Source organism: Cyclospora cayetanensis, unplaced genomic scaffold (genome assembly GCF_002999335.1).
Source record: "Cyclospora cayetanensis isolate NF1_C8 unplaced genomic scaffold, CcayRef3 CcayRef3_contig_148, whole genome shotgun sequence".
Taxonomy (NCBI): domain Eukaryota; phylum Apicomplexa; class Conoidasida; order Eucoccidiorida; family Eimeriidae; genus Cyclospora; species Cyclospora cayetanensis.
This window is the reverse complement of record NW_020312090.1, coordinates 17,132-29,607: the sequence shown is the minus strand read 5'-3', so window position 1 is coordinate 29,607 and position 12,476 is coordinate 17,132. Positions and strand designations below refer to the sequence as shown.

The 12,476-nt window shown below is 52.5% G+C and overlaps 3 protein-coding genes across 3 annotated transcripts; 1 reads left to right on the top strand and 2 right to left on the bottom strand.

Moving 5' to 3' along the window:
* Positions 1-757: 757 nt before the first annotated feature.
* On the bottom strand, positions 758-2,676 carry LOC34618964 (pre-mRNA-splicing factor RBM22). The gene is made up of 4 exons (XM_026336795.1): positions 2,495-2,676; positions 2,163-2,280; positions 1,707-2,002; positions 758-1,325 (listed from the first exon to the last, which is right to left on the bottom strand). Exons 1-4 carry the CDS (start codon positions 2,674-2,676, stop codon positions 758-760), a joined length of 1,164 nt encoding a protein of 387 aa, XP_026192580.1.
* An 888-nt stretch (positions 2,677-3,564) lies between these two features.
* Positions 3,565-4,740, top strand: LOC34618965. Its single transcript, XM_022732277.2, has 3 exons — positions 3,565-4,026; positions 4,161-4,318; positions 4,467-4,740. Exons 1-3 carry the CDS (start codon positions 3,565-3,567, stop codon positions 4,738-4,740), a joined length of 894 nt encoding a protein of 297 aa, XP_022590941.2.
* Positions 4,741-7,007: 2,267 nt separating this feature from the next.
* On the bottom strand, positions 7,008-12,143 carry LOC34618967. The gene is made up of 10 exons (XM_026336785.1): positions 11,320-12,143; positions 10,748-11,028; positions 10,485-10,690; positions 9,915-10,135; positions 9,521-9,670; positions 9,064-9,182; positions 8,702-8,873; positions 8,395-8,557; positions 8,013-8,229; positions 7,008-7,567 (listed from the first exon to the last, which is right to left on the bottom strand). Exons 1-10 carry the CDS (start codon positions 12,141-12,143, stop codon positions 7,008-7,010), a joined length of 2,913 nt encoding a protein of 970 aa, XP_026192570.1.
* Between the last annotated feature and the right edge of the window lie 333 nt (positions 12,144-12,476).

Here is a 12,476-nt window from a genome sequence, read left to right as displayed (position 1 = left end):
TCCTTCAGCAACGGCGTCTACTGATAACTTAGCATCTCCCCGGTCCCCCTGTAGCTAGCAGCCTCCTCACGTTGGCGGTTGCCCTTCAGTACGCTAGCGGGAGCCTTGGAACCCTGACTCCCTTCACAACATAGTGGTAGGACTCAAGAATTGAGGGGCAGATAGTTAAGGGCTTGGAAATCAAAACTGGAAGCTCTTAAGAGACAGATGCTGAAATGGAGCTCGGAAGCTGTATACTTACTGCCTCTGCAATCTGCGGCGCTTGACTGACGCTGTCTAGCCTTGGGAGACATTTGATGGAGAACAAAGAATTCAGGGGTTCGAACCGTCCCCATGAAACCAACAGCCTATAGAGGCACTGAGGGTATAGACACCTTATGCGCACTTGAACTGCCCGCCCGCAAGCTTTCCCCCTTCCTTCTCGACCGCTGTTTCTGGACTCCCTCTTTCTCTTTGCCCCGTTCCTGCATTTCCTATGCTCTAAGATATACTGCGCCGCTCTTCCCCGGGTACTATAGAGAAAGCCCTGCGCCTCTAGACGGAAACCCAAGCATCTCCCTGCCCCAAGATACATATAACGACAGGCCCAACAAATACGTATCGTAGTCACTAACGAAAAGCTGCGATGAGGTTCTCCCAAGTTTGTTCCTACAGACTCATGGTGCCACAGCGTACTTCCCTCGCTAGTTCTCTGCTGCCTGGACACCGAAAAACAACAGTGGGGGGCGCAGAAAAAACGCGTGCTTTCCCCTACTCCCTACTTTCTAGAGAGTTCTGCCTCGGACGGCATCATCGAACGGTACGGCACAGATCCTCCCATCACTGCAGGCGGGGGGGCAGGCATTCCTGGCAGGAGCGGAACAGGGGGAAGCCCTGGCACAGGAGAGGCAAGGTAGCCCTCTGGAGCTGGCATAGGAGTACCAGACGTAGTTGTGGCGCTGCCACTGCCGCTGGAAGAGCCAGCGGCAGCACTACCCTCTGCGCCAGCAACACTTGGCTTAGGCTTGGGCTTCGCCCATGCAACCCTCATGGTGACCCCATTGATGGTGAGCGTTCCGGCTAGTTGCTTCATAGCGGCAACAGCTCCTGCTCTCTCCGCGAAGCATACAAATGCCATTTTTTTCTGAGGGTTCATTCTAATCGCCAAAATCTCCCCATACCCATACAGGCGCTCCATCAGGTCGCTCTCCCGTACAGCCTCCAGCACTCCCCCCACAAAGATGGTGGTTATCGACTCGTCTGCAGGTGGGGCTGTTTCCTCCTGAGATCGGGTTGAAGCAAGACGGAAGATCTTCTCCGCCACAGGGTCGTCCTGCCCAACGTACCTAGAATGGCGAACGAGGGCAACACAACATAAGCGAGCAGCGCGTTACTGCGACTGTGGATTGCGAAACGGGGAATAAGATCGACAACCATATGGCACATATGCAAAAAAAGACCGATTGGGATAAAGGCAAAGATGCACGCATATATGCATGCACGATTGCATGCACCTAGGCACCTCGATTCCCCCCAGACACGCAAGTGGCGATATTCCGCTGTACTAAACAGCACATCTACAGCAGCCATGGGCCGGCAGAGCATTTGTAATCAGACCTAAGGACCCTGTTTCCAAGAAAATATGGGAAAGAGGGGCTAACTAGCGTAGCACAACTACCCTAAATTCTCAATCTGTTTATTCCACTGTCTCTTGCGTGTGCTCTTACCTATCCCTCATGTTCTGGGTTGCTAAAGCCGGATCTGTGTATAATTCCTGGTGTAAGTATGGGCATTCGTCTCCACGTGTGCACTCTCCCTTGCGCCAGAAGGAACAAACTCTTGGTAGGTTGCGCCTGTAGTATGGAGTGGTGCGGGCGATTCGGCGGAGCCTTTGGTCTATCTCCTCGCTCTTCCCGTAAGGTAGGTCCTCCGTCTGGCCCCCCATACGCGAATTTAGATACTCGCGATTTACCGGATGCTCGGGCAGAGAAACACGACTCTCACCCATTATCCTGTCTCGTACCTGAACACACAACGAACCAGCTACACCATCCTTTGACTCGCTTCCGTCGTTGCTGCAATCGAAACCAGGATCCCATGCGGGCAGCCCCTTAGCAAAGTGCCGGGAACCGAGATTCAATAGCCTCGGACCCCAAGCTCATGATGCATGCACGGTAGCTGACCTGAACAGGCAAGCCGTACTCCAGATCGAAGAGGCAGGTTTGACACACGTTCTTCAGACGCGCGCATTGCTGGCACACAACCGTGCATTTATACCGAGCTTTGGGTCCGGGCTTCCACCTAAGGAGAAAGAAAAAGCAGCGGAGGTAGTTGAACACATACCGAATACGTATAATCGTGCGATCTGGATTCCAAGGAGGTCGACATGAAACACAAGAGATGTATTCTGCAGGTAAGGCGTTTGCAAGAGCAGGAGAAGTAACATTAATTTAAAGGGCAAGCAATAGATGCTGTCAAAGGTCCAACAAGTCTGCCGGGGTGAAACCACTCCCACCTGAATCCGGTGTAAGCACGAGTACAGATGTGACACTCCTTCCCGTTCCTGTCTCTCTGCATGCGGACGTAAGGGTTTTCCCCAAGACATGTTTCACAGAGAATTGGGAAGTCAGCCTCTTCCTTCAAAGAGCCCTTGAAGTCGTGGGCGACTCCAAAGCCGCTCTTCCCCTGTGAATGCATCTTTCACGTGGCTCCAAGGCAGACGCTGGCAACAGGATGCAGGGCGCAGCAAAGGCACCTCCAAACGGCTGGAAATAGACAGAGAGATGTCCCCAGTACTAATTATTTCATTAAAAGACTGGAAAGCTTAGCAAGAAGCGAAACTAAAAGGACGCGGCAACGGCCATAGCGGGTGCTGAGCCATAGGGAATGAAGAGGAGCCAAGAAAATGGCATTAAGACTCTCAGCGCGAAAAGTAGACCTACATTTACCAATAGAGTAAGAAAAACGGCTAAATGTTAATTTGAGTTCGTGGTAGAGCAAAACATTGCTTGTGCCTAGAAACTCCGACGCGGGGCTTGGTGTACGCTGAACTGCATGCAACCAGGAGCGGAGCGAACCGCGGCCAAAACCCAAGCAAGTGATAAATCAGAAGTAGATGTTGCTTTATTGCTCAATGAGTATTATTAGCACAACTCATCATTAATGGATGGTTGCCTTTAATACAGTCCTTAAGGGGGCAGATTTCAGTTGTTCCAACCGCAGCTGTTTGAACCGTTCGCGTTTGCTCACAGCTCGGAAGATTAATCTCCTTTCTTTTTCTCTTTCCTTCTGCTCAACTTCTTTATATATTCTCAAGTATCAAGTCACTTCTGCCCTCCTGAGGATATAGCTGACGCGTATTAGATAGGTCTGTGCTCCTCGCGGAAGCTGCAACTGAAACAATCGATACATGGAAAGTATATGCCCCTTGACTTCTCCTCTTGTTTCCCCTAAAGGCTGCCCTTAGCTTTTAAGCCGCGTGTAGCTCTTCATGAGCTCCTTTTACTCGAGTCCCTACGTATGCTTCTTGTCTCCTGACCCTATTTCTTGCTGGCTGTAGAGTTACAGGATAACGAAAACTGAGGAATGACCATGCCAAGAAAGGAGCCTTCAAAAGCCATCAACACCCTATCAGATGATGAGGTCATGAAGGTCGGCCTTCCGTGCAATTTTTCTAATTTGGAAATGAGGACGCCAAGAGCTACCAGGCGTAGTCCATCTTCTGAGCCTCGCACCCCATCAAAGGGCCCTGCGGCGAAAACCTTTTCGCTTGGCTCTCCCATGGTCACGCCTAAACTGGGTCGGAAGAAAACGAAATACCGCGTAACGCCTCCCGCTGCTTCTTCTGTTGCACCTGAGCCGAAGCCTGAATCCGCAATCCCTGATAGTTATCGAGCGCCAGAAGTATTTGCGTCATCTGGCTTTCCGCAACGAGAGCTGGAGGCGAGTGCAGAGGCTGTGAGGAAAGGAGATCCTCGACTGAAGTGGTGCTCGGCGGAGGCTGATGAGGCCGAGCAGCTGTTGCGTAGATTCGACATGGAGGCAATGGTAAGCTCTGTTCCCCCCGCACTATGCGAAAACCCTACTCCATACGAAATTTTCCTTGTAAGAGCTCCATTTTAGAAATATCTAAGCTTCCGAGAATGCTTTGAGGTCATGAGTTGGTTTGTGCGGCTTCTCAGTATGGGCCAAGTGTTGGCTTGAGCAGAGAAGAGAGATGGAAACGAGCGGCACGGATGGGGCTGAACCCTCCATCTGAAGTGATGGAGATTTTGCAGATGAATTCGAAGAACCACATGAGTGTTTTTGATCAAAGATTGAATCCCAAGGAGTCTAACGCGTCCCGATAGAGGAACAGTTGCCTGGTGTACCCCTGGTTTGACAGCGACATACCACACTACAACTCAAGTGCGCTTTTTGCTGTGGTGCTCATCAGCGCAGCAGACGGGTATGTATAGTTAATCTCCACAGCAACCCCGTCTGCGAAGTACCAACAGAGACCGCGGTTTCGCCGTTGCCTTATTTCGTAATTCGTCATTAGGATCGTCAGCACCCAAGCCTTTTTTAGGAAATATATCCGTAAAGGGGTTTCTGATGTATGGTACTCAATTACGCTTATCTCCTCATCAAACTTTTGCCTTGGCGGAGCTTACTCCACCCCTGGCGCGTCCAATACAAAACATATTCATTTTTGATGTTGGCGCTAATAATGTAAGTGAGCAGACTAAGATAGAAATTTTACTCATTAATTTATCGGTGTGATTAGCCAAACACTAAAGGAAAACGTTTCACTGATCTCACTCAGCGAAAACGAAAAAATAAGCAGAGAAAGAATGTGCTACTTGGCATTGTATGCACTAGACACTAAGCAAAATCCTTGACAGCCTTGCCAGCTGTACGTGCATTGGAGGTACACACCTCGCCACTTGCACTTCCGTTTAGCACAGCCCGCCATATGAAAATAAAACCTCTCCAATACTGCAAAATTCTTCAACAGCCATAGAGCTTGTGCGAACCAAGAAAATGGCAGCATTTCCAGACGTGGAGGGCATTCGAGTTGTAGGTAGCACGACCACAGAAAATTTTGGGCTCCGCCTTTCCATGAAGGCAGAACCGCATGCCGACGTAAATACCAACTTAAAGTGGACGATTTACTCCGTTTCCATCCAAAACGACAGCGCTGATTTCGTGGAAGTTCTTTTTGCAGCTGTGCTCAGCAAGCCGGAAAAGGAAATCAATTCGGCGAAACGCACATTTAGAACCCTGATTTCTCCTTGTTCCAGACGCCAGGCGTCAAAGGGTAACCCTCCTTAATTCTTTATCAGCATGCAAATTGTCGTCATTATGAAAGTCTGACTCTAGTTGGTCATGCAGGAGCTGTCCGCGGCATCATGGAATGCCCGTGCAACTTCATTCTTGTAAGCGGTAATATGGTGAGCTTTCCCAGGGGTCCGGGGCTTAGGCTTAGAGTCTGGGGATCAGGTGTTCTGGCCTTTCGAGGGAAATGCTGTTTACTAGATGCCTGGCTTAGACGTTGGTCTCCTCAGGCAGAGCAGAACAAATCTGTTGTGGAGAACATGCCAATCAGGTACACATAAAGCTCGCCCTCCTTCACACACTAACTCCCAAGAGTTGAAGACTTTTAGAATATTCACTGAGCTGAACTTTGCAGTGAAACTTCCAGAGGTACAAAGATGCTTGCCCCTCCACGAAGTCCGAATGCTTTGGATTGTGCCGTGTCAGTCCTCCACCGTGTGTAGACAAGAACAGAAATACGTACTTGCCCCAGACGATCCAGTCGAATGCAAAGTAAGCCTGCAACATGAAGTGTAGGATCCGAAATAATGAAGTGACATCGTGTTTCAGCTGTTTGTGAGGATTTGGCCATCCCTGTGGGATTGTTCTGTTGAGGCCCTCTTTGGGAAGAAAAAACCCTGTAAGGGGCGGAACTAAAACAAAGCTTTGTACTTTGCAGCCAAGAAGGATAATTATGCATTGCTACCGGTGCAGGGACAGACCTATCGTGGTCAGTCCTCTCCTCTGTTGGCTTCGCCCTCTCACCCGAAGCGAAGCAGCAACAGCAACAGCCGTCAACACGGGCATCCCAAATATCGCTACTGGATAACGAACAGGAGCATCAGCAACATCAGCACGACACTGCGGTATCGGAGCGGCATCTTTTGCAGCTAAGGGCACAGCAAGCAACTGAATTGTCGGATGGCAAAATAAGAAGCCAGAAACAAACAGAATGCATGCAAACGCCTGATACTAAGGGGCACTTAATTTGTCATTTCACGTCTCCAAGTTCACCCTCAGACCCTCACCAAAGTTTGAGGGACGACTGGTATACGCTAGTGGCGGACTAAGTCTCTTAGTAGATGTATCGCTAACAAAGAGGTGGGGCTGTATGTGGAGACAAGGTAGATCAAAGTACAGTTTTCTAGCATTCCCGTATCACCTTAGTAAGCTCAGGCAAAGCCTTTAGAAGTACCGCCTTTGCTAGTCCGCGGGGTTCATGTTGGGCAGATCCAAGTGCGGGCACTCACTAAAATACAAATTTTCCTGAAGGTTCAGATTCGCTCGGGAGCCTTATGCAAAACATTTTGTGGGCGAAAGACCGAGTGGTACCGACGCTGCCAGACATGCGTGCAACTAATTAGTTCAACCTAGGAGATGCACGGGGGCTGCCAGCCCTACACGATAACTCGAGAGTGTGGGAATTCATGCTGCATACAGTGAGGGGAAGGAAATAGCAACTGGAGGGATAATCCAGATGGAGCCCCCATTCAGCAGCACACACCAAAGCACATAAACTATTCTGCATTCTAATATGTGGATATGAAGTGCTTGCTGGTGTACCTCTATGTACCTTTGAAAGACAATGATAAGTGTTTCTGCGTCGACTTGCACATGAGATAGTGCGTACACCTGAACTTTCTAAACAGCTGGAAAAGCAGTTCTGGGCACTCGTGAAAACTACAAGACAAAAACGACAGCGGATTAAAACAAACCAAGCAGGAATAATGTTTTCAAGTGCCAGACCCACTCCTTAGCCTCTTAGCCCTGCGAAGTGTTTTCTGGCCTTTTCCATCGGCCGCATCGGGGGGGCAAAGTGATCCCTGTCCCTGTAAAGACCCCCTCAAGAGTGCACCTGTATGGAGCCCCCGTTTCCGCGCCCTTGTGCTGGAAGTGTTAGCCGAGGCGTCCATAGCTGTCGCATCTTGGGACGAATTCACATTCTCATCGTTACAGTGAGCAGCATCGGTAGTGTCAGCGGGTCCAGCAACACAGGCCATGGCAGCAAGTGGGGAGCAGCTGCGATCTGAGAGGGCGTCGTGGTAAGGGGTGGTATCCCCGGACCTGAACTCCAGCGCTGTTGTAGCACGCTGGCACTTGCAAGGAGACACAGTCTTGCCTCTGCTTGCTGCTGCTGCTGCAGCTGAAGCAGCTACTGTTGCCATGGGATTTCCCACAGGGAGACCCCCAGGAAGTGGGGGGGGCCGTTGTGTGACAGGAGGGCGAGGAGGAAGAGAGGGTAAGGCAGAAGTGGAGGCGCTGACTGCAGCAGGACGGGCACAACGCCAGGGACCTGCAGCAGGACAGGAGAAAACGTGCGTCTGTTGTATGTTGGAAGTCATAGGGCCTCTGCACATCTGCCGCAGTGTACGAAAAGCACTACACAATTAAAACATGCATGCGCAACACACAAGAGCATAACATACAGAGAGCTCATGCGATGGCCATGCGGCACGGCTACTGCGCGCACACAGAAATGCGTTGACAATGGAGACTGAACCAAGGACACAGCAGAAATGCGAAGAAGTGGAACTGAAATTTTGAGTGATGTGGCGGGCGGAGTAGATACACGCACGGGTTTGTTCGAGCCCGCCTGGAGGCCCGGCAGATTCAAAAATGAAGGAACAAAGCTCCAAGAAACAGCATTAATCTGGGCATGGTTTACACAGCAAGAGTGCACAACGCAAATAGCTTGTCTAGCGTCTCCTCCTGTCTCTCCGGTATTCTCCCCGGCTCACTTCTGACAACTTCGTCGTCGCTACCCGCGCACTGAGGCCGCCGCTTAAAAGTCGCAGGCTGAGGGGGCCCCTCCCTTTGTTTCTGCTGCACAGGCCTTTGCCTCTGGTCGCCTGCCCTGTTTAGCGGAAGGCATGACTGTGAGGAACTCCGCGAAGCAGATTTTGTGGTGAGTACCCCCACTGGAGGCCCTAAGGGGGCACTGTCGCTGCCCTTCCGCTGCAGCTCCCGCGACGCGGAGTCACTTTTTCGGCTAAGGGCACTGTTGCTGCTCCGCTGGATCATAGCAGCATGGGTGGACCTGAGAGCCCTTGCATTATCCAATCGCAGGCCTGCAGCAGATCCCCCAATACTGCTGCAGCTGCTGCCCTGTTGGTGCTTGATCGCAGGCGCAGCCGTACCGGCTGCGGCAACCGACTTGATGCTGGAGGTGCTGCTGCGGCTGCTGCTTCGAAGCCTCTGTGCACTTGCGGTGTTGCTGGGACGGCGAGTAGCGTCTCCTGGCCGTGCGACCTCGAGAGATCCCTGCTGCTGTTGCTGCTGCTGCCGCTCCTGTGGCACTGCGCCTACCTGGGCCCCGCCTGCAACCATCATCTGGAGGGGCCCTCCGGCGAGCGCTGGCGTTGTGGATGCGGCACAGCGTCTCTGTCGCTGGTGTTGGGGCTGCTGCTGCTTTTGCAAATGTTGCTGTTGCTGTTGGTGCTGCTGATGCTGCTGCTGCTGCTGCTGCAGCAACGCTTGCTGCAGCAACGCGTGGCAAGTGAACCTCGTGCTGGAGGGGCAGCGGCCCCGCGACTCCCACGCCACTAGACAACGACGCAGCGGCGAAGGAAGGGTTGCCCTTAGGGACGGTATTTCCAAATCTGCTCGCAAATTCGGATGTATAAAGTCCAGAGATTGTCAAGGCCCATAGATAGATAGACTTGCACAGGAGACTTGCTGCGTGCCTTGCACTGCTGTGCGAAGGAAAGTCGCGGCAGTAAAAGCTTCCAGCAGGGTCTCGTCATGCCCTCAGGGCGAGCAAGGTGCGGGGGAAGGGGGCTTAACGCTTACCAGCAAGGTGAAAGGAGAGACCAAGTCGATTCATTTTCTCAAAGGGTAAGTCGCTGAACCACGGATGCGACAGAGCGCAATGCGCAGAAAGGCGGCGCGCGGGCGAGACGTGTAGAAGCCTGTGTGTGCAAGAGGCAAAACAAAAGCCCGACAAGGGAAGAATAAAGAGAAGACACCAAAAGTACACAGACAGACAGACAAAAAAGAGAAGAAGAAAGAATCGGGTTTTCGAACCCATAGCCCCCCTCCCCTGCCTGCTCCTCGTGTCGTCGTCGTTCACGTTCTCCCACTGCGTCTCTCAACTGTGCCTGCCCCTCTCAGCTCTTAAGCCAAGTCCTCTTGGAGCTTTTGTCGCTAGCTTCCCCTCTGCTGCTGGGGCAAGCAGCCTTTGCAGTAACATAGACAACAGCAGTGGCAGCAGCAGCAGCAGCAGCCATCGGCAGCGACCAAAGCCTACCTGGCAAGGAGGTCTAATCCAAGGGCATCCAGGTGCAACCCGCCCCTCTCAAGGATGAAGTCCAACAAAGCTGCTTTTCGTTCCCCATGAGATAAGGCAGGAAAGGCTCCCAGGAAGGTCATCAAGTCTGATCTTTGGTCACCCGCCAACCTGCAGTCACAAAGCATCCGGAGCGAAATGCAATAGGCAGGACACACAGGAGCCAGCCACGGGCAGTCACCTGTATTTTGCCACTGCAGCAGCATGCGTTTCAGCGTCGCTGCAAGCTGCATGCAGCGACCATAGCAGCAGCAGCACATACGAGAACAGCACCCACAGCGGATGCACCCAGAGCAGCCTCTTTCCCCGTTTGCGTCTCCCCCCCTCCCCCATCCTCCTGTGCCGCTGCGAGTACCTCGTCATGTCGAGGAGCTGATCGTGCTCCTGAGGCTTGCCTAGAACCTTGAAAATGTTTTCCAAGACCATAAACTCCATCTGAAACGCCGCACGGCCTACCGCGTGCAGCACAAATGCAAAGTTCCACCGATGCGGTCGTGGGGCTTTCTGGGGAAGGCACAGCTCCAAGAGGATTACCCCCACGGACCAAACGTCGCATGCAGAGGAGTAAGACGCAACCTGAAGGAGGAAGCACAGAGTGAGAAAGCGCGATCTTGACTACTAGAAGGAGCGAAGAAGATGGCGATTAATAATCGGCAGGACCAGCGTATCCGTAGAGAGAGAGGAGGCCCGGTGGGGGGTGTCGTTACACAGACGATCCGCCAGCAGCAAACTCCTGAGGTCAGAAGTAAGGGTTGATGGACTGCTGCTGCCGTAACAGTTCTAGCTGTTCGCATGCGTGTGTCTGTCGCCTGCATGCATTCTAGGGTGGCTCTCTGCAACAGAAGTTTGAGGTGCAGTTGCTTCTGATAGCGACTCAGCAGGTGTGCGCGACGCAGTAAAAAAACACCAACAGCTCATCGCGTACGGGGAGCTTAGCAGCACTCAGGTTATTCGCTGCTGCAGCAAGGATCTCCGGGGGACGGTACGGGAGAGTCACCACGCGGCCAGACTGCCGCATGGTCAACAGGCACCAGTCCTCTGGATTCTTGACAAGACGGAGCTGTTGCTGCTGCTGCTGCTGCTCGTTGGCTGGAGAGTCCTCGCGGGGAGGGAGGGAAGAGGCGCAGGTTCCTGGAAGGGTCACAAGGAACACAAAAGCCTCCACCCATATTCAAATACTCGTTCAACTTATTATATCTTCAAATATTCTTGGAACCGTGTCCTCTGGCTCCAATGTAATAGAGATAGGGCATCCCCCAGTGTATGTAGTGCATTTTCGCCCTTGCCTGCAGGCTCCTGTCCTAGGTAGCTTCTCATCTTTCTGGCCATACCGAGATCCGCCACTTTGAGGATGGCGACACCTTCCCGCAAAAGCTGCTGACCTCCAGGAACGTTGGCAGCCGCTACCAAAATGTTCTCGGGCTTCAAATCCCTGTGAATTACTCCACGACCATGCAGCCGCGCTACACCTGTACAGACAGACAGACAGACAAACAGACAGACAGACAAACAGACAGACAGATACACCAACACACATACATACATTCATACATACATATAAATACATATATATATATATATGTATGTACATACACGTATACCTACACGTACACAAAAACTAAGAGTACTGCGACCCTGAAGTCTTCAACGGCAACACAGCCCGGTGTCGTGGGAAACGGCTAGACACCGAGAAGTGATGGGAGCTTGCACCGCGTGTAGGGGGAAGACAACTGCTGCGAAACGGCTAACTGCACCCATACAAAAATCCTAGAACCATGACTGTCCAGGCTGCACTCAGACTAGACCCTAGCTTTTGAAGCCTGTCTTTCAGCGCCAGAGCCCAAAGCACTTGCTCACCGTTTAGGAGCTGCCAAGCATAAAATTTGAGTGCCGAGTGATTCAACTTCCCTTGTGCGTGGAGCAGTCGGGCAAACGCCGCCAAGTCAGAGGCGCATCGCTCCACCACTAGCACACCAGCCGTCTGGACACCTGAGAGGTAGACCTCTGCGAACGGCTTCGAGAAAGTAACGCAGCTGGTAAGCCCGTAAACCCTCAACACGTTTGCAAAACCTAAGCCTTCGGAACCTGGAGGATCGAGGTCCCCGTACAGAGAAAACTCCCGGACCAAATCGGCGGTTGAGCCTTCGGTGGGGAAGTTGGAGAGCAGCAAGAGCTTTGCTGCATACAGCTGTCCATGTGGGAGCACACTGGGAGGCTGTGCGTATCCGGGCACTGCAGATGCTGATGTAGAAGGCGGTGCAGTCTGTGCTGGTAAGTCTCCTTCTTTTGCGGCTCTGTCTGATGCGGGAGTCGCAGCAAAAGCAGGAGCTGAATCTGGAGGCTGCGCGGGGAGAACCTCGAAGACTCTGCCGAACTGCCCGCATCCGAGCTGACTATACACGGGAAGTTGTACTGAGCCCGTAGGGAGTTTGGCCGTGTGCAGGCCCCGGCATTTCAACACCCAATAAAGGCCGTTCGTGGTTTGGAAGGGCGGCTCAGGGGGGATCTGTAAAGGTTCATGACGGGGGGGATGCTGCTGGAGTTGCTGGGGTGGCTCTGCGTGTTGGTGTTGCTGTTGAGCCATCTTGATTGACGGGGGAAGTCGGGGGAGGCGCTGCCTCGATGCCTGCCAACTGGGGGCTGTCGATGCACTAGAGATCGCACACGAGGAGCGAAGGGGCCTAGGTGTACGGGGTCATGTTTGGGGAAAACAAGAGAACAGGGGAGAAAACGTGACGGAGGATAGTCAAAAAACGCTGCGAGAAGAGCCAAAAAAAGGGACTTAAGCGCAGAGTTGCGTGATGCACAGACCCCACGGCGGAGCTAGACCGCAGAAAGAGGTGGATTCTGAATTCTTGTGCTTCTTTCGATCTTGAATGGGGGGATTAGGGCACCCATTCAAGAGGGCTGGTGTTGT